The sequence below is a fragment of the Chlamydotis macqueenii genome, chromosome 1 (assembly GCF_036417535.1).
Source record: "Chlamydotis macqueenii isolate bChlMac1 chromosome 1, bChlMac1.mat, whole genome shotgun sequence".
Lineage (NCBI taxonomy): Eukaryota > Metazoa > Chordata > Aves > Otidiformes > Otididae > Chlamydotis > Chlamydotis macqueenii.
The window spans coordinates 39,368,602-39,390,719 of NC_141556.1; the positions used below are offsets into that span (position 1 = coordinate 39,368,602).

A 22,118-nucleotide genomic window follows, 5' to 3' on the forward strand; every position below is an offset into this window, starting at 1 on the left:
CAGGATCTACTCACAGCTCAGCATGTCAAAATGAACTGAGGAAACGGTTTTGACAAGTACTTCTGGACTAAGTTTTAAGCAATCAGTATCTGGTTAGGACAGGAATGGCTCAATATCCTGTAGAGGAAAACAGCTGACATGAGAGTAGTTTCAACTTTCCCTCTTTTAATCATGCTTTCTAATGTACTGCCAATTCACTCCTGTTCTGCCCTCGATAAGGCTATGCCGCTCGGCTACGGGAACTGACTGTTCAAAAATGCAAAGCTTATACAACCTCCCATTTTTTCCTGTAGATTATTTCTACAATCAAATTGTATTTTGTCACGCAAACTTCTCTCTCTAATAAAATTTGATGGGTAACATAAAGCTCTATTTCAGACTCATATTCACATATACATGTTTTTGGCATGAGTGAAAACCGAGTTAAATGTTCAGAAGTAAAAATAAATGAAGATGCTAATTTGTTGTGCTTATTTGAGCTGTTTTTTTCAAAGGGCCAAATAAATGTTTACTAATTTATGGTTAATTTGCTTTAGATGGTAGAGCTTTAATTGAATGCAGCCTTGTTTATTGCTATTATTATCTGCTCGCATTGCAGCATTGCTCTATTTCATATTGGAGGCCTCATTGCACAAACATACTGGACGACCTGTTCTCTCTCCGCTGAATGCACATGCTAATTCAAACCAAGCTAAAAAGAATATAAACAAAAGGGATTAAAAGAATAGGGAAAGGGAAAAGAGAACGGAGAGGAATAACAATTAGCTGTTAGGGCTGCATGGATCAAACAAATGCGCCACTTAATGATCTCAGATAATGTATTTATTTAAGGTAAGCCAACAAGGACTGTTAAAAAACCCCCACATATTCTGTCTGCTGTATCTTTTGCTTGAAAATTAGGAAAAAAAATCAATTTGCAAAATATTTCTTGTCATACTTGTATGAGTTGCCCCTCTATGATTTCAGTTCATAATGCCTTGGAGGAGATAAAGCCAGATACCATCATTTCCCATTTAGATCTCTTGTCCAGGTGCAAAGGCTGATCACTTTTCCCAGCACACGCAAGGCTCACGTCTTTGCTGAGCACTACAGTATGCCCAGAGTGTGCTTGCCTGCAGTATTCAGAGAACCATAGCCTATCTAAGAGAACTGATCTAATAAATGAGAACAGAGAGGTGAAACAACACTACAGCAATAGCTTCTAAGAGGTATTTTTTTTAAGAGTGTTTAACTGAGATTTTTTGCTATTTAGTTGGTCAGCCCTATGGTAAACAAATAAATAATGGACTGATCTTAGATTTTTTTAGCTTTTAGATGGAAAAAAATGTTTGTGGTTTTGTTTTTTTTTAATAGAATCATAGAATGGTTTGGGTTGGAAGGGACCTTTAAAGGTCATCTAATCCAACCCCCCTGCAAGGAGGAGGGACATCTTCAACGATCAGGTTGCTCAGAGCCTCATCCAACCTGGCCTTGAATGGTTCCAGGGATGGGGCATCCACATAGCAGGAGCCTTATCAATAAATCCATTTAGCCTGATGTATTCCATACTAATTAATCTCTTAAGCACAAACTCTACTTCCATCCTGCACCTGCTGCTCGTTTAAGGAGTATAATCTACAACCCTTAAATCCAAACAAGCAAATACATAATCTATTCATACATTAATGTCCCTCAACACTCTTTTGAGGCTTTAACCAAAATCAGCTGACCTGGAAAAAGACATGGGTAGGAGTATTCTTAATGTAAATGGGGAGTATCTTCAGACAATATCAGTTAGAGAAAATTATTTTTTATTGTGACTTGAAGACTAATCAGTACAATGAGTTCTTTCCTGGTGAGTTTGCCATTTGGGAAAGACAGGAAGGAACATCTGGGAAAAGAGACGTTTACTACACCCTGTCAACCCTAAGATAATAAAAAAGCACATTCTTTGTTTATTTGACTTGGTCTTCATTATCTTCAAACTGCTGCAAGTGTCACACAGAAGATTTGTAAGCAGACAAATGAATTGTTAGTGCACTTTGAAGAAATGACTGAAGAGTAGCAGTTCCTGAAGAATGGAAAACCTCAGACTTGCACCGTTGCTCAACAGAGCTGCGCCATCTATGGACATTTCTAAAGGGAGCTGGCAAAATTGCTCCACTTGGTCACACAGTGGGCAAAGCATCTAAGGCTGCCTGTACAGATCAAAAATACTTTCAGCTCATACACTTTAGAAGGCATAGTCCCATTTCCAGAGTGACTAATGTGCTTACATTATACTATGGGTTGATGGGATTTAGGCTCTTAGAGACAGGTACCATATATGTGCTCTTAGGTCTGCCATTGAGCTGCTTTTGAAGTTTCCAGAGCTGCCACCTAAGCAGGTAGATAAAGCTTTCTCCCTTTCCAGCTTTTCTTCTTGATTCACTTTAGTAGTCTGGCTTTCCAGCCTTGCTTTCTATGGGAAGGCTTGCTCAGACAAGTACATTAATGTGCAAAGTGCCTGGATTCCCTTTGAAAATGAAGTTTAGGAAATCCACTTAGGCTTGCAATTTGAAATGGAGCAATGCTTGAATGCTTTTAAAAGACAGCTGTAAATGTCTTCCTACCAAGGTGTACTTTATCTTGCACTTCAGAAACTAGATAGACCTTTAAAAGAGGTATTGCCAAGCTGTACAGTCCTATTTAGGGTTGAGTGGCTGATGAGGAACAGACAGGTAAGTGACCCAGAACTTCTTCCTACAGAGCTCAGTACATCCCTTGAAGACCACAGCCCTGGCCACTGCCTACCTTCATCAGAGGTATGTTCCTATGGGGGAGTGCATAGGCTGGGCTCTGGAGAAGGGAAATACATCTGTACGTGTGCCCAGAGATGAAGGCATGGGCAAAAGCGAAGGCTTTCTGGATATGCTCTTCCTCGTACACACCATCAGTGAGTCAGTACAGATGGAAAATTTCAGAGTGAAATAATTATACTTGCTTCACATTCATAGTTCTCTATTAGCAAAGGATTCATGGCATTAAGAACCTTAAATCACTTGATTTAAATTCACTTCTATGAATTTGAATAGAAGAGGGAAATGTGCGGACTCTGATAAAAGCAGTGTTCCTCTAAATGAACATGGCATTATGAAATAAAGAGAAAGGAGAAGTCATATCTGAAAGAGAAACTAAACTCCCCCCTCCCCAACTTGGCCTCCACCCCCTCTATCTCAGTACAAATGCTCTCAAGATACTGGGCTCCATACAGTTAATGATGTAACAGGGGTTAGATTAACATACATTCAAAGGAGTGATGTAGAAATATGAACATAAATTTGGTGTACTATGTAAGACCAAAGGTTGACCAGTATCCCGCTTTCAACAACGGCCAGCAAGAAAGGGAAAGAACCCGAGAACAAAGTAACCAGGAATTACTGATTGCTTAATTAACACTGGTATTTATTTTTAGTATGCCCTCCAGCTTCTGGCAATCTGTAGTTTAGGAACATCCTGAACCAAAGGTTGCTCCCACATCTTTGTGTCTGGTGTCTTCTCTTCTGTGATTTTTCCTTCAGACAGCTTTCTTGGCCTATGTTATGACCTCTGCACTGTCCCAGGACAATGAGCTCAGTAGCTCAGTAGCTGGGAGCCAGCCAATAGTGAACAGATACAGGGACTAGAGGGGAATTTAGGTCATCTATGTTTCTGAAAATCCTTGTGAAGAAGCAGAAAATATTTATTTTATTCTAATCTTATCAGTAAATTGCAAATGCATTCTCTGTAACCAGATTATTACCTTTGGGATTAATTACAATACCAGCTTTCTGCTTTTCACAACGTCGTCTTCTTTCACAAACCTATTCAGTATTGTGCTTTGTGGGCCAAATTCTCTTCCCAGATACTTCTATAAATCCACTGAGGCAAAACAAGCTAAATAGACTCTAAAGTGAAACACGACCATGCAAATTGGATTTATTAGCCGTTGTGTACTTTCCTGCTGTTCTGATCCCTTTCCTTCATTTGTTGTGAGGCTATGCTGTTATGTCCACTATTAAATCCAGGGAAAGGAACTGCTTCTGGGCTACATAGCAGTCCTCTGGTAGAATTTGCTACAACTCAGGAAGGATCCGAGACATCTCAAAGACAGGAGATGTGGCTGCCAAGGGGATGGTAGGAAGAGGAAGTACCAGCCCTGGCAGAGGGGCAGGCTCAGCTGCCTCCTGCCCAGTACTGGCCCCATCTCTCGCTGACAGCACGGCTTTCCAGGGACCTGCTATTGGTCATCCTGAAGCACCGAGACCGAGTTCCCTAGAGAAACATTGTACTTAACGACATTTTTCTGTGTGGGAATTACATACAGCGCTTCCCCTCCTGATGCCTATCGCATACTTGAGCAGTTATTTGAAGTCGCTGTGTTCTGTTTTGCTCCTGTTATCAGATCACAGTATTAACATAACAGGGATAATTATAGCTACTATAAATTAATAACAACAACACGCACCATTTGTTAAGCATCAAAAGTATATTCTTTGATAGGGAACATAAGGGAAGTCCCTGTCCCAGACAGAAATATCAGTGTCGTAGCTTCTTCCACTGGTAAGAGAACTGAATGAAGAGTTCGAGAGTCCAGGTATTTTATGAAGATAGGGCACTGATTTGCGACAGCATCTTGGATTAGTCACTAAACCAATTAATATCTCACTTGCCTTACTGTAAAAATAATAAAAGGAGCTCCTGAAACATCTCAGCAGTACTCAGCTGAGGTTCAAAGTCAAACCAAACTGATGCATCAGCTTGGATGTGATGGTATCAAAGCAGACAAACAACTCTAGCAAGAACCTGGCTGAAATGTCAGTGTTGTATGAAGTCAGCTACTGCCTCTGGGCAGTATTTCTTGGGCTGAGCCATTCTCATAGCATACTCTGGGCATCCTCACTTCTGCCATGATGCTGCTGCTTCTCCGTTTCCTGAAGCTTACCTGATTGCCTGTACACATCTCCTACTTTGTCTGATGTTTAGATTGTAAGTTTTGTGGATAGAGCATCATTTTATTTTTGCACGTATAGGGAGCCTTGTACAGAGGGACTCTGCTCTGTGACCGAGGCTCTCAGGTACTATAGTAATAAAAATACTAAAGAGAATTTCCCACAAGAGCTGAGAAGTAGTCTGACCCACAGATTTACAGGCAGTATTCTTTGAAGAAAGATGTATTTGCAAACAAGGGACATTTCTGGTAGCTAGCAATGTTCAGCTTTCTGTACATAGTAGCTCTGACTGCGTAAGAGATCTCTGCTGAATTTCCAGAACTGAATTTTTCTGAAAAGAAGCAGTATAATTAGCCAATTGCTGTAATTTGTAAGTGTTCTCCTGACAATGCACAAAAATAAAATGCATTATGATTGCATTCAAAGAAAAGATTAGTGGCCTGGAATATTAACTGATGTCTACAATATAAGCTGGATGCTTAGTAAGTACTGTCTGTTATATGGCTTCCTGCAATTCAAAGGTATCCTTGGATATTTTATATTGCAGTTTTGGAAGTGCTTTGATATTTTTCTTTTCTTTCTTTGACTGTGTTCTGTGTCTGTTCCTAACATTTCAAATTAATGGGAACTGAGCTAAATTCAGCTTTAGGCTGCCCTGCAGAACAGTTGGCCAGAAAGAATGGCATGATCAGTGAGAAATGCATTCCAAAACAAGAGGAAAGGTGAATATTTCTGTTTTAATTTGAGTCATTGGCCTTTTTCAGACATTCATAGGACCATTCAAGAAGACTTGTGTAAAGCTCCTGAATCTAAAAAATCAACCTTTCTTGTAAATGCCAAACCCTGTATATCAGATAGGGATGCTTACTTCTACATCAGTTGTTTATTTTGCTGAAATCAGTACCTGTGGGTTCTAGTCAAAGACTCATGGGGTGCAATGTACCTCATCCTGCTTATAACCCAATCTCATAATTAAACTGGTGCTCTTCTCCCTCTCTCCCTTAGCACAGCATTTCCAACCTGCTGATGGGAAAAGGTTGTAAATGTCACAGATGGACACATCCTGCTACGGGCTGAGTCGAGATACTGGGAGCATTCAGGTTCAGCTAATGTATGCCTCCTCACTTTCCCAGATGTCCCACTCTGCCTGCACACCAGGACAGGTGGTGAAGCAGTCACAGAAACCCTGCCTGGGATGGTCAACCACAGAAACAAAGCAGAGGTGGAGAGGGGCTGAGGAAATCAGTCACTGGAAAGCTGCATGGGAGTTTAACCCTCTGACCAAACAGTGCTTAAAACCCCAAACCCACTGCTCAACAAGGCAAGGGGATTACTCACACAACTCAAGTTCCCCATGTGCCCAGCGCACCAACAGCCCATCTGATCCTAGGCCTCCAGAAGCATTTAAATATTAACATGGATATTTCCCCTTGGTTTCTTGTGCCGTGCGTTACTTTTTCAAAAGATCAGCTGGACAAATCACTGCAAAACCACCAAAACTGTCTACCAGATGGCCGCCACTGATTAATTTGTCTTAACTTAAGCCAAAAAGGAAGAAAATGCGATGGGTGGAGCAGTAGAGACAAGCACAATCAACATCCGACCAAATACGGTTTCCTGTCACCTTGGGAACGACACTGATTGGCACTGTGGTTTCCTGTGTACAAGCTAAAACCAGTAGCAACTGGTGTAACAAGAATAAGCACCAGATAAGAGACCTGGGAATACAATAAAATTAATATAAAATTCCTGACTAAACCTCAGAAGACAGTAAAGGCAAAACCAAGGGTAGGCATGGGCTGCCTGCTAAACTGAGCTCTCCCCGGCACCTGAGAGGACTAGAAGAATTCCTCTGAACAAGGGTGGGCTAATTTGCCTGAATTATCCACTCCCAGAAATGAATGTCACATGCTTCGAAGAGCTTTTTGCTCTTTGCAAGAGAAGTAAAAAAGGGATGTGGGACAATTTAAAGCAGAGATGGAGCTAGGAGATGAAACGTACCCTCTACCCATGCTAATCTGAAGTAATTTCCAAGAGGTGCTAGAGACACAGGGACGTGGACTGTGGGTGTAAGTTTCGGCGATGGTACGTAGTTATTTGCATCTATTTATTTAGATGGTAACTCCCACAGAGTTTTGCTTCAAAGAGCTCTAAACTACAACCAAAACACCTTCTAAACCAGCCAGGAGTCAAACAGTTAAAATATGGTTTTTAAAGGGTCTTTGTTAGGCTAGTGCCTGAGTTCATTTCCCCTCCAGAGAAAGGGGACAATTCACATTCCTGCCCTCTTCCTACACTGCAGATAAGCAAAGACGTCTGTAATGGATTGGACAGAACAGACCTTTGTGCAACTCGGAGGTCCAGTGCTTGCAAAAAGTTTTCAGAAATGTTACACAAATGCAAGCTGGAGGTAAACCACTATTCTCTCTCTAGTCATGAGTCCACATGCCAAAACAGACCTCTGAAGCACTGAGCAGGAGACCCTCAGAGCTGGATCTCACTTCACATTCCTCGTTACTTAGACTAGTTTCTCCCACCTTGGTAGCCCAGGTTTCCAACCCCTTGCCCTTACCCTGCCACCCAGAGCACAGGTGCCAGCAGTCACGGTGTGGCCTTCCAGCCAGCTGAGATGGACCTGAGGAGCAGGGAAGCCACAGTGCTGTGCTGTGGGCAGACTCTGCGCTGAAAGGAGCATTACTAAAAGGCACGGCCCGTACACAGCCACCCACCATCAGGACCGCTCTCCTCATGTCAGCTGCTACACCAGCTGTGCACATCTTCATGAGCAGGCTACATCTAGAAAAAGAAATCAAACAGTACCAGGAAACAATTCCAGGCACTGGTAATCAATGCCACTGAGTTTCGAGCCTCAAAGCCCTTGGTTTGTTTTTAGCTCTTGCCAACAGGAGCACTCCGAAGCAATTCCCTGGCACGGTGTGGGAACCAGCACACGCACAAACCATTCCCAGCAGGCAGACTGCATCCAGCTCCTGCTCTTTTGGAGGTAAAGGGAGCTTGGCAGCGGGGGGGACAGGCTAATCTCTGCTAGCTGCCTCGGTGCAATAAGTGCTTCTGGGTGTATTGAATTCGTTAGGACATCTTACAGACCAGGACAGAATATAGCAGAGAGGTCTGCCAAATGAGAGAAATGCACTTTCAGGCCCTTCAGAAAGTGGTGTTTTGGGATTTTTTTTTTTTAAACTGTATTAACTTTTCTTAAATGCACAAATAATAGCATGCAGTACTTGTACTTCAGGTTAAGGTTCTCAGCTTTGCTACCCCTCTTCAGATGGACACGCTAGCCAGCGGTTCGGAGCATGGCTGGAGGAGGTGTACGTGGCACGTCCAAAGTGCTCTCATGAGTCGGTGGCAGAGATGGAGCACAAAAATTCCTGCCTCTCACCTCAAACTCAGTTTACGGGTCCCTGGTGCTTTGCAAATTCCTTCTGATAGGATATCACCGTAGAATTGTTCTCCAGCCAGTACTTTTGTGTTGGCACATAGCTGTGCTTTGAACAATTACAGTGACATTTTCCTGAAAACAATCCCTAGGATTTAAATTAAGAATGCAGAAAGCATATTCAGCTCCACACAATAGGGTAAATTTATCCTCCAAATCTATGCAAAGCTAGTATATTTTAGCCAGGAAATTCAAGGCCCTTCCTGTAAATATATTAAGTTCCCATGCTTGTGTCATAAACTACAAACCCTGGCATGTTTACAGTAGTCCAACTGCAAGGTGCTACCTTCTGAGCATTACTTGAAATGACTGCTCACAAGGGACGGTTTTGTATAAAGATAACAGATCAGCAACACGATAATTGTATTCGCAGCAACTGTGCTCTGTGATCTAAAAATCAGAACAGAAGCAGAGAGAATTGTTGGAAATTTTTCTCATCTATTAGAGCGGACGTGTTTCAACAGTGAAACTCTGAAGTGCAGCTGCCATTACAGCAAAGAGCACATAAGGTTTCTTACCCTGGTTCCAATATTTCTTACGAGGTTTTATTTGGTATACAGTATTGTTAAGATAACGGTTCATTTTAATGGATAGTGCTTTTCTAACACCGGGAAAATAGGTATTACAGTTAGTGTTGGTCATCCAGATGGCAATTGACAGGGCACAGAACTTGTATAGGTGGCTGCAACAATAGTTACTTGGTGTGTCCTATGCAGAAAAACTAATAAAGGAGAACAGTTATCAGTGTTAACATGGGAATTTTCTTCCACCTCCAAGCGTGAAGCCCAAACTGTCCACAATTTTCTCTGTAAAAGTGTCAAACACAAGATGTTTCTGAGGAAGGATGCAAAAGGCAGACAAGAGAACAAGAATTGTTCTCATTATTTGTGTGACTATACATGTGAGTATCTCTTGCTAATACGTTCCTGATTCAAACTTCATCTTTTGGCAGTGAGTTCCACAGACTAGTAAGGTTAATTGAACACATTTTAAAAAGTATTGGTTTTCTTTTCCATCTCTTTTTTGCATGTTATAAGGAAACACACAGAGGTGAGCATTTAGTAGCTTTATAAGAAGTAAGTATTTTAACTTTTATTTCATTATATTTACAGTGAGCCATACTCACCTGTATGCCCACGGAATACTTATTAGAACTGGAGAAAAGAATTTTACTGTCAATTTACAGGCATCTTCAGGATGGTAAGAGAAATCTCCCTGGTTACAGTCTGTTACCTGTGGCACACGGTTTTTATAGCATCGCTCTGCTTTGGGGGAAAAGTAACATCACGCACTGATGCCTACTGATTTTCTCTAGAGGTTGCAGTTGCGCAGCGTATATTGAATGAAGACAGTGAGCAGCGCTCTCCCCTCCACTTTTGCTCACACTGGCATTGCCTGCCTTCCCTTTCACAGAGTATCTTATTTTTTTTTACCATGTTCCAGCAGTGCTTCCATACCATTGCAGAACTCTTACTTCACATCTAAAAAATATTTTATTATTTCACTTATCTGCTAGGTTTTTGCTCTATTTGCCCAACTTTTTTTCTTATTAATTGTATTTCCACTCTCTTGTATTTATTTGCAGAGAAAAAAAAATTAGCACAAAGCGCACATAAAATGTTACTTGGTCTGAATGAGATGCCCCTAGCATCCTAATACACGAACATGAGGTCTCCCTTTTGGATAGAATAATTTTCCAATGAATATGTAACAGCCTGAGAAAACATAGAGCTGTGATTTTTCCCACTGATTATTTAGATGTAATAGCCACAGTTTTAGGTCTTTGTGGCTAGGATGGAATACAAATGCTTGACAAGACTTTCCGAAGCACTCTTTGTGGTTTTTAACATACACTAGAGCTATTTTCCACATTTTCTTCTCTTCCATGTACTTTTGCGTGCTAGATAGTAACTAATTTGAACCAAACAGTATATTAGAATCATAGAATGGTTAGGGTTGGAAGTCACCTTTAAAGGCCATCCAGTCCAATGCCCTTGCAAGGAGCACGGACATCTCCAACAAGATCAGGTTGCTCAGAGCCCCGTCCAACCTGGCCTTGAATGTTTCCAGGGATGGGGCAGCCACCACCTCTCTGGGCAACCTGTTCCAGTGTTCCACCACCCTCACTGTAAAAAATTCCGTCCTTACATCTAATCTAAATCTCCCTCCTTTAGTTTGAAACCATTACCCCTTGTCCTATCACAACTTGTGCACTAGTTACTTGAAATACAGTTGTCCTAGTCACAAGTAATACCAGAACTAAAACTCACAGCAGCAGTGGCTGGCGAAAAAAGTAAATCCAGTTGTAAAATGAGGGAATACTGTGCTGGTGTGGTAGTGTATTTCTATTTATATCCCCCCCCCCCGTGTTTTAACAACTCACTGCTTGCACATAGAATTTTCAAAGCTTGACACATGAGAGTGAAATTTAAAATATCACATCCCACTTCACCAGATTCTGATTTTGGCTGGGACCCTTCATATCAAGATGAATTTTGGGCCAACCAGCAGAAAGAAATGAAACAAAGAAAAGCCTGCGCTGAAGGAAAGAGCACGTACTGCCCGTACAAACCTACAAAGGCCTAGGTAGGAAAACAAGCGGGAGTGCAACGCTGCCGGATCTGCCCACGGGAGAGAAACGGCTCTCGCCCCCCGCGGCCGCCGGGCCCATGGCCTTCCTGGCTACGTGACCGCCCCCCCGCCTCCCAGCGCTCCCCCCACACAGGACGCGGAGGCCGCGGCGGCCCAGCTCCCGGAGGGGCGGGGGGGCAGTCCCGCCCTCCGCCGCTTGGTGTCACCCGACCCACGGCCGGGGTACGCGTCGGGGAGAGGGGGTGTGGGGGATGGTGTGGGTGTGGGTGTGTAAGCGAGGGTGTGAGTGGGGGGGGTGCGGGGGGTTATGTGGATGTGGGGGTGAGTGTGGAGGTCGGGGTGTGGGTGTGTGAGTGGGGGTCTGGGGGGGTGTGAGTGTGTCTGGGTGGGTGCGTGTGTGGATCGGAGTGTGTGCGGAGGAAAGTGGGGGGTGGGGGGAGTGTGTATGGGAGGGGTCGGGGTGTGTGTGGGGAGTGTGGGTGGAAGTGTGTGGGGTTCGTGGGGGGGTGTGTGTGGGGAGAGTGTGAGTGGGGATGTGTGGGAGTGGGGGTGTGTGTGGGGGGTGGGTCGGGGGATGTGTGTGTGTGTGGGGAGTAGGGCGGCAGAGTGTGTGTGTGGGTGTGCATGGAGGTGCGAGTGGGGGTGAGGGGGTGTAGGGGCATGGGAAGGCAGGGTGTGGATGTGTGACTAGGGGTGTGTGTGGGGGTGTGAGTTTGGGTGGGTGGGTGTGTGTGTGTTGGGGTGTACGTGTTGGGGTGTGGGTGTAGGTGTAGGTGTATGGGGTGTGGGTGGGTGTGTTTGTGTGCTGCGTTTTACAGAAATAGCTGAGTAAGAGCCTTTCCAGATAAGCAGCAAAAGTGTACATGGCCTTGGCTTTAGTATTCGCAAGCAAAATACATTTTGAGAAGCTGGACAAACTCCCAGACACCTTTTGATCTATGGACACTTGTTCATTAACAATTTGTCTGCCTCTGTACCAGCCAATGCTATTCCTATTAAAAATTGAAAGCTTCAGAGGGCCAGGTGCTTTGTGAAAACCCAGTTCCACCGTATTTTTGCATTTTGATATGCTTCCCAAAGCAGCACATCTAGTGTGCAGAGCAGGGAGAGACGGAGAGGCAGACGTCATCTGGCTTTTCTGCCCCATCCTTCAGAGATACTGCCACAAACTTCCTGCCTAGGTGGCTAGGAACATCAGTTGGCTGGCTCCCTGCTTTGTCCCACGGTCCACTGATTTTGAAGAAATACAATTTGGTCTGAATCATTTCATGACTATGGATCACACTTAATAAATCAAACCAGGGAGTTCAGATAGTTAGAAAATACTGTTCAGGTACCACTGTCAAGCCATTTAACCAAAGGAATGTCCAAGCTAAGTTGGTCAAGGAGCCCGCATACCCACACTAGCCTGTCAAGAGCTTCTTCCCATGGCAGAAACCAAAATCAGGGTACCCAACATTATTGAATGGGTGCCCCAAGCTGTGGCTATGACCAGGAGGGGATCTCCAGGCTTGATCCCACTCCATACTGATAGAAAAAAGGCTGAGAGCAGGCTGTTTTGTGCACGGTGTGCTGCCTGCAGTGTGCAGACCCCTGCTGTAAGGTCTGTTGTTCCTGTGTGCAATGCAGATGGCGCAAGGTTGCCTAGTGCAAGGTTGTTGTGAGGTAGAAAGGTGGAGAAGGGTTTTAAACAGTCCACATACCTGGTCATTAGATAATGTCTGAGGCAAAATGTGTTGCTGCATTATTACTTTTTGTTTCCAATGCTTCTGTCTGCCAAAATGAGTGTAAATTTGTTCACGGTACAGGATACAGTAAATAAATAAGAAATATATATAATATATATAATATAATATAATATATATATAATAATAGCTGCTTATTTCGTTAAAGTTCTCTCCCTCACATCCACTGGCCTTCATACCACTGAGCTCGAAATAAACATAAAGCACCATTTCTTAGAACTGGACTTGGGCTAATAAAGTGTAACTGCATTAAAAATGACAAAAATAATTGCAGCATGGGATGTTATCGTAATTGCTTTCACTTTTTCACAATGGCCTATTGGTGTTGTTTTACAACAGAAATCAAAGTGCTCAGTTCCTTCAATTTCTTTTTCCTTAGTAATATGATGAAATGTCTGGTTTATTTGATGAAACAGTGGGTTGAAATCTGGTTTAAGAATATTGAAGGCAGAGTTCCTATCTGTGGTAGTGGAAATTAAAATCCTAGATCAATAGTTTTTGTTTTCTTTGTTTGAGCAATGGAAAAAATTCTTCCCTGGTCCTTAAGTACAAACTCCTGCACCAAATTCCTTCACCGCAGTCCCTCTCAACTATTACCTATGCTACATTAGATACCACGTGTTATAAACTAGCTATGTCATGCCCATGCTTGTGTGCTTTATTTTTAGAATCTTGTGGAACAAGAGCAACTATCAAAATGTATTTACTTGCTTACCCCATTCCTTATTTTTCTAGCTGCAGTGATATCACTACATATTTTATGACAGCTCTGCCTTTCGGCATCTTCTACTCATGGAAGAATCAATCCCCCTCCCTTAGCTCTGTCTGGGGCTCATAAAGCCATTGATAAAATCTCTGTCATTGAAATCCTGTGGTTCAAGCTGCATCAGGGCTACTGCTCAGCTCTGAGAGTCCTCACAGACAAGGCTCCACTTGGCCTGCTTTTCATTCTGATTTCCCTGCCATATCTGCGTGGTGTCTGTTCTTTCATTTATTGTCTGTGCTGGGGTAGAAGAGTTCAGTTGCACAGCTGCATGCTACGTTAGTTATTCAGAGCACCGACGCTTTATGAAAGCGGCCTGTGGCCATCAGGCAAGAAATTATATAGGTTTCTAACAGAGGAGAGACAGATGTCAGTGTGCATTCTCCTGTGGGAAAAAAATAACTAGTTTTATTAAAAAGAGCACTGGCCCAGTTTTTGAAAGGTAGAATGAGTGGCAAGGTTTGGTGCCCAAGTATTTCCGAGGAGCTGCACACAAGGGTTGGTTTCATTACTAATCACTTCTTTCTCTTTTTTTGTAAAGCATGTAGACCTCAGACTGTATCCCAACCACCATGGAAAGCTGGATTTAAGAATAAAAATGATCTAAAGGTGATGATGGAAACACCGCATGAGATTGGTAAATGCATTCCCTTGGTGTAACTACTTCTTTCTGAGTTTCCCATGTGCTAGGGACTCCCTGACAATAAGAACGTCCTTTGCTGACAAAATGTAACCAGCCCATCTGCCCTCTATCAGGATCTCCAGGATCAAAAGAGGCAAAAATCAACAGAAAATGAAAAATTATTTCTTCAGAGTAATTGTTGGAAAAGGGAAGAAACAAACTACCAAAAAGAATTCTAGTACTGTTATTCTCAGACCAAACTTCAGGACCTTTGCTCACATGAAAAGGAAAGGAAAGGAGAGAATACCCATGAGATAGACATTAACACACCAAAATCCCTCTTCTGAGATGTCTGTATGGTGAAGTCTCCCATTCATTGACAGAAGAGACACATATGAAGTCATGCAGCATGAATATAACAAAGCAGAATAAATCCTGAACGCGCCGGGCACCATCCTACCTTTCCTGGAGCCCCACAGGTTTCATTCTGAAAGGAGATGGACTGGCACACAGGGGAGGTTTGAGCTCAGGAACACATTGGCCTTGAGGGTCCACTACAACATTGACAACCTTTGGAGCCTGTTCAGGCTGGACCATGCTGTTGGTGGTCTTATACTCGGACTGAGATGTCTGCAGGGGAAGGGGTGAGAGGTGGATCTCCTGCTTCTTTTCCTTCTCTTGTCTCAGTGACAACTGGATCTTCTCCTTTAATCTGTACAGAACCTACAGAAAAAGAGGAAAGCCCAATCTCAATTCCCTGGTAAACAAGGCAAAGAAGATATCACAAATGCTGGATGAGATTGCTATACGTGGTTTTCATTCCTAGAAGGTGAGCCACGAGTTGTGTTACATGGCGTTTCCCACAAAAGGATAAATATTTCCATTACATAAACCACAGTGTGTACATGTGGGCGGTAGAGATTTTAACAGTTCTCATTGTGAGCCAGTAATTATTTGTAACACCAGCAGTTGTATTATTAAAGGGACAGATAATATATAATGGAAAATAGTCATAAAAGACACCGTGAAGAAGGAAATACTGATAAATAGAGTAATTGTAGAAAAATTTGTAAGAATTTTAACACAAGAGAGACAATGGCACAAAAGAAAATAGATGCTCATGATATATCCAGATACATGTCTCTAATTATAGTAGCCTCAATTTGTTTTAGAGCAGATGTTCTTAAAAGCTCTCACTCATTTTGCATGGAACTGATGGTTGAACAGAGTAACTTTACTAGGCCACTTTTGTAATGGCAGGCTGCTACTGCTCTGAAATACTCCTCAGGATAAGGATATCCCTTCATATCCTCAGAGAAACATAACCTGTTCTGTAATAAAGTGAAGGCCTATGAAGCTATTTAAGCACCTGTTCAGAAAAGTGTGTTTTACAGTTACCAAGACATTCACATCTCACCATACTGTAATACCAGGATTCTCTGTCCACCTATTGCTTATGAACTTGGATGTCAGATATCTACAGCAAAAGCTTTTCAAAAGTTGCACTCATCCCTCTTCCACTGAACTCCAGGCTGACGTCGCTGTACACCAGCTTGGCGAGGGCTGGCAGGTAGTGCGTGGAGGTGGGTGAAAGGCACTTACACAGCTTTTTTAAGGTATCTGCAGATACCCTTATACCTTCTACTCTGCTTATCTGTTGCCGTAAAGCATTCAAATTGAATCTTGGTTTGCAAAACCTAGACCAAAGCATTTTTTCCGCTGCAAGTCAGAGGCTCTTTGACAGCTGTTGCCCTACTAGCACTGCATAAATATCTATCACTCCATAGCTTTCCAGTGAAGACTGGATATATCTGATGGGTTTGTTTTTTCAAGGATTAGCATTAGAGGTTTAGCTGTGAACAGACCTAATGTCATTAGCCATATACCCATTAAACAAGACTTAGCTACGTAAACCATCTGTTCATTCAGAAGAGTTTAGAGTTAGATTGCATGGATAAGATAAGCTGCTCTTTGCCATTATTTTGCAGAAAAAAACCTGCCCTACTGTGAAGCAATGACAGAGATATCAGTAAAGATAAAACAGGGGCTTGAAATATTTTAAACTTCTTTTCCTCCAGTGATTGCTTTGGTCTCATTTGTTTCTGGTAACCCACAGATACACAGCTCAGACATTCAGGGTCATGACAAACATACCTTCTTGTCACTGATATAATTTAACACAATTTCGTCCCTTGGAGACCCAGGGAATTATGGTTTTGAGTTCAAAAAATCTGAACGAGCGTTATTTCATATCCTTTAAAATACTCTATTATTAGACCCTAGGAAAAAAGATAGCCTACCGCCAGCAGAAGTTGGAAAAAAGCTGAAGAACCACGTTTGATCTAAGAGCAAACACACTTTCATCAAAAAGTGTGATCAGGGCCATCTTTTTTTCAACAAATTCCAGATGAAAGTCAAACAAAGAGAAAGGGCCAAAAAGACAATGGTCAATCCAATCACCAAGCTCTGCAAAGGCAACAACTTAGTTGTACTTACATTTCAAATCATTTTAAACACATCATGGGTGGAAACAGGTATGAAGCCCCTAAATTAGGAAAATTGACATTATATTGATATCTGAGAAGATTCATCGTGCCTCAATCAAGAGGCATGGAGCTACATGAAGTACTATTTTCCAGGACACACAAGGTCGGTCATTATAATTTTTTTTCATATATTAGTTCTAGAGTTTAAAGTCACAATCCAAAAGGAAAATAACTCTTCTTTCTGCCTCATCTTGGATTCAGCCTATATGGAAGAATGACTGTGCTGACAGCACGACTGACGTTCACTCCTTATATCTCTGCTCAGGTTTCTGCAAAGGAAAGTCGACATGATATGCGCTAGCTTGGCCAGTACCTCCTACCTATTCATTCAAACCAGTGGAAATCCCACTGACATAACTATGTCTCCACAATGAAGATCTTGGCAATGGTTATGTGGAGCAGTGATATGTAAACTCATCTGCCTGAAGGTATTTAGGGCACCCACCTAAGACTGTATAGTGAAATCTCACAGAAACCATAGAAATTAAGACAGTTCTTTAATTAAAAGTATTCTTTCTAACAAGTACTTATCAACGCGTGTGTGAGGCTGTGTGTATACCTCTGCATAAGCAGAGCTATTGTGCGTGTGTACATATGAGAAGCAAACTAACTAACAGAATTTCCCTCAGACCCTGGGAAAGGGATGAAAGAACAAAATGTGACAGATGTTAGTCATGTTTGATGCATTACTGGGAGGCATTTGGATACCATGATTTGAATGCACTATAAAAAGTTCTACAGAAGCAGAACAAAATAATTCAGATAATCTAGGACTAGTTTATACACAAAAACTCTAACTTCAAGTTGGCTTAAACACTCTTACAGTATGATTAAAATATTTACCATTAATTTTGCTGGTAAAAGTTGAATTTGGTGGGCTGATATTAGTTCATTGTATGTATTCTCTAATCAAAGTGTTTCAGAAGCCCTGCACCATTTTATCATTTTATGAATCTTGAAACTTTTAAGTTTAAGAAAAAGTGATAGGTCCTGTGAAAATTGGATGCTGAAATGGATTTGTTTGTTACTCAATATTCTTCTTGTTAAAGAAATTCCAAAACACAATAATGAAGATGAAAAAATATTTTTCATTTAAGTAACTATTTCCCCAAAACATAAAACATTTGTTTATAATTCATAAAACAGTAGATCCTGACAATTTGTTGACAAGGCAAAGTTTATAGAATCATAGATTCATAGAATAGTTTGGTTCGGAAGAGACCTTTAAAGACCACCTAGTCCAACCCCCCTACCATAAGCAGGGCCATCTTTCAGAGGTCAGGATTTTCAAAGTTCATGTCCTTCACTGTTTTAAATGAAAAAAAAAACCCTATTTTTTTTTTAAGTGGGAAAAAGAAAAACATTTAGAAAACTCTCTTATCACAACTACCTACAAATGTTTCATAATCTGAAGGTGATACTTCCAGATTACTCAACAGATACTTACACATATTTTTTTTAAAAAAAGATATGCGAATATACTGGTTTATTACAATGAGCAAAAATTAGTTAGAAATATAATAGCAAATACTTTAACCCACTGTCAAATATTGTGTTATTTATTAAATTTGGTGATGGCTCAATTATTCCTCAATCTCTATGAAATAAAAAATACAGAGATCTGTTTTACACATAGGAGCACTAAAAATATTTATTCTTACTTAGCACTTTGCTTGGCATACTTTATAACTGAGGCACAATGTTCCCAGTAGAAGAGAGCCCATAGTTAGGCCTGCTGATGGGGACAGCAATGAGCTGTGTGTTAGCTTCCACATATGATGAATCCCTCCTGGGATGCAAGAGGTTCCCATACCACGACAACAAGGATTAGTTGAGTAAAGACATAGATGACCTCAGAGATACAATTTACAAGTCCAAATTTAGCTCTTGTGCTGCTGGATCTCACCATTGAGCAACACTCTGCATTGTAGATTTTTATGTATAGAGGTCAGATATTTGTTAAATTCCAGCCAAGCATTAAGAGGCCTAAAAGCTGTTAATGCACAGCGTGCTCTCAGTACAGGGAAGGATCATGATTTTTAAAACCCAGTTAAGAGATAAGGCTGCATGTTTTACAATTTCTGTAGAAATTACACAGAACAAAGCCCTGGCACTGACAATTCAGCTGCCTTACACCGAGCACTGTTGATTGTCATAATCATCACTTAAAGTATTTCCTACTCCATATTTAAAGGACACTTCCAAGTAATCTACAGATGCAGGCTAAGTGTTCTGCTTTTGGACCCTTTAAACTGCAAATGGCCACCTAGGGACAAACAGGTGCCTACCCTGTAACTTTAAAAAAGAGGTCTCATCTTAGTGGTCTGATATAGTCGCTACAGCTGAAGGCACTTGGGATCAGCCCTACATCTTAGCTAAACCTGAATGGTCTGATAGACAGCAATGGCTGAATTTCAAAAACTGAATTCCTACTTGTCAGAAATCTGCCACGCTATCACATGTAAAGTGGGATGAAAAACAATGTGCGCTGCTTGTTAGCCTTAGAGACTGCACATACTCCATGTATCAGCAGGTCAAGGCGAAATCTGAGACAGTGTCCATTTACATGGTCTAAACAGGAGCACCTGTAAAGATGCAGATTGAACCTGTGTAGGGGCAGAAAGGGGAATGCCTGCAGAAAAGACCACAGCATCATAGCAAACCCCAGAAGAGAGTTCAAGGAGTTACTAGTCTTTTCCTCTGCCCTAACTCCAGATCAGCTATATCTAAACTTGCTGACAGATGTTTGCCTAAAATCTTAACTGGTGAAAACTCCCAAGCTTCCCCAAGCAAATGCACTCCAGGGTCCAGTGACCCATGTGATAGCAAAGTTCCTTCTAATGAGTCAGCCAAATAACCCTTTCAAAAAATTTGCTTCTTTTTCAATCCCCAGTGGAGAAAGTATTATCTTCTTCCTTACTACAGCCTTTGAAATCTTTCCATGTTTGAGAACTATCATGTTTCTCCTTGCTCTTCTTTTCTCTGTTATAAATAAACCAAATTATTCCCCGTCTTCTGCATCTCTGATCATTGTTTTATCTCCTCCCTACTACAATTGCCTGACATTTTTCACAAGTGTGGTACCCGAAAGAGACCATGAAGAATGAGTAAGATGCAATACTATAACCAAATTATTACCAGAGTCAAGTCAAAGGCAAATCTTAGAGATCATACCCTCATTTATACATCCCAGAGCAAAAAGTGTATTTTTTGCAACATTATATTATTCATTTACATCAGTGTATGCACTGTGGTACTGGTGGATCCTTTCCTACAGAACTGTTGCTTTGCCATGTATTTCCTACATTGTATTGTTACACTTGATTAGAGTTCTTGTCCCCACTGAGCAGCATTCTTGTTATTTCCCATCTTTTCTCCAGCACCTTAAGAATATTTTAAGTTCTGATACTGTCCTCCACAATGTTTACAATTCCCAGTGCTATCTATGCATTCTAAATAATTAATGAAAATATTGTACGGTACCAGGACAAGGACAGACAGCATTTTCTATACCCTTCCAGTTAAACAGTCAGTAATGACCAAAATACCTGCTACTCCAAAGTAAAAAGTTTGAGTAAATGTTAGTACTTGCAGAGTTACAGTGCTATTTTTGAGTGAGATGGCATAGAGAAGCAGAGATGACTAGGAAGTAGAAATTATATAAAGCAACAATATTTTTTGGTGAGAAAATAAGTGCTCTTCAAATCTTAGGGATACTTTAAAAGCTTAAATAAGATTTTTGCTATGAATTTGATCATTTATTAAAATCTTCAGTTTAAACATTCTTTCTGTCTTAAGGTTGTAAGTGGACAACCCACCCAGGTTAAAGAAAATTAAATGTGTCTGAAAGCAAAGTATCTCAAAAGACTCCAAGGTACTGAGTTCATAAATGCTGAGAATTGTCAAAGAATTCAGTTAACCCCTATATTTGTGCACCACAGAAGAAATATAAAAGTCAGATAAGGAAAACAGGTGAGATAAAACATTGGAAAAAATGCAAAAATTACCCTATGAAAGTCAGTGGTGGTGTAGTGTTTTTCATCTTCTGTGTGACGCTGCACATCTCATATTCAGTGTTTTAGAAGTATGTTTAATGCCCAGAAACCTGGACACTGAACTTTGCAAATGGCAAAGTTGTCAAAAAAATGTGATCAATCCTTCATGTACTTACTAGTCACTTCAGTTTAAAGTTTGTATACTCTATACATGAATACCGACACACACTCTAACAACCGTGCATTGACAATATTTTATCAATTTGGTGGTGTTTTTACTATCCAATAAAACTGAAATACAGGCAGCTAACATGACTTCAGGGATCCTGGGACCCTAACAAGAAGGTTGAGAAATCATCACTCACGTCACTACACAGTAACTCTGCAGATTTAGGAGCCCATTATTTATTTCTTCAACTTCCTTCTCATTACATTCTTCAATTGGACCCAAAATATATGAAGAAATGTGGTTCTTCAAACTTTGGCTTCACAGCATTATGAGAGTGATCAACTCTTACCTTGTAGCCGAGTTTTTCACAGCTCTGAAAAAACAGCTGTCATGTAAAGAATGTGTGACTCTATCCTTCAGACTGAGAAAAGTGTGAAGTTATGAACAGCAAAAAAAGGTAAAAACGAAACTTACCATTAAACAAGTTACTAGAATGACAAAGATGCTGAGGAATATGACAACCGCATAAAATCCTTCTTTGCTCCAGATTTTGTCTGCTTCATGCTGGTCTTGCAAAACATTTTTCTTTTTTAAGCAATAAAACAGAAAGAGGAAGAGAAAAAAAGTTACATAGCAACGTGCACGGATTAAATAGCTCTCGTCAGGCATTAATCACCCTTCTCAGCTTTGTCACAGTTCACATTCCACAGTATATGGCACTCACTTTGAACGCTGCTATTTGCACACCCACCTCAGCTACGCACCCCGCCTGCAGCCTGCGTGTCCACGTGCGTGTGACCTGAGGGTCCTAACGCTATGTGAGATGGTTTGAGACCTTCTCTCCGGCTGCTGAGACAATCCTCCACCAGGAGCCATGGGCTGGTTGAAGGTAAACAAACAAGACCTGCGCTCTTTCTTGGAAACTACCTGGCTCATCAGGTAAAAGGGCAGCGCTCCTGCGCGGGCTGCGGGAAGGCTCGCCCTGCCTCTTTCTCCCCGGTGCTTATCTCCGGCCCCGGCACCCACACACCAGCCTCGGGACTGTTTACACTTGACACAGGAGCGAAGAGCAGGTGACTTGCTGGTTTGCCTTCATGAGCTGGGAAGTCCTGACACTGTCACCTTTAGAGTACACACACGCATACATGTGCATATGAAAAAAATTCTGATTATGCTGAAAGTAGTCCCATTATCTTTGAGTTCCTGCTGATAGTACATTTCTAAAACAGCTGTGCACACTAAAATTTCCAGAACTCTCGGGGAACTCCTAGGGATCA

At 41.5% G+C, this 22,118-nt stretch overlaps 1 protein-coding gene across 1 annotated transcript in view; it reads right to left on the reverse strand.

Annotated features, from left to right (window-relative positions):
- Window positions 1-22,118, reverse strand: part of PTPRR (protein tyrosine phosphatase receptor type R) — a 152,527-nt gene that overhangs the window by 44,130 nt on the left and 86,279 nt on the right. Inside the window, exons 5-6 of the mRNA XM_086740037.1 lie at window positions 21,316-21,426; window positions 14,592-14,854 (exon numbers count right to left, since the gene is read on the reverse strand). Of these exons, the coding sequence (XP_086596163.1) occupies window positions 14,592-14,854; window positions 21,316-21,426 (374 nt within the window). The remainder of the gene's footprint in view (window positions 1-14,591; window positions 14,855-21,315; window positions 21,427-22,118) is intronic.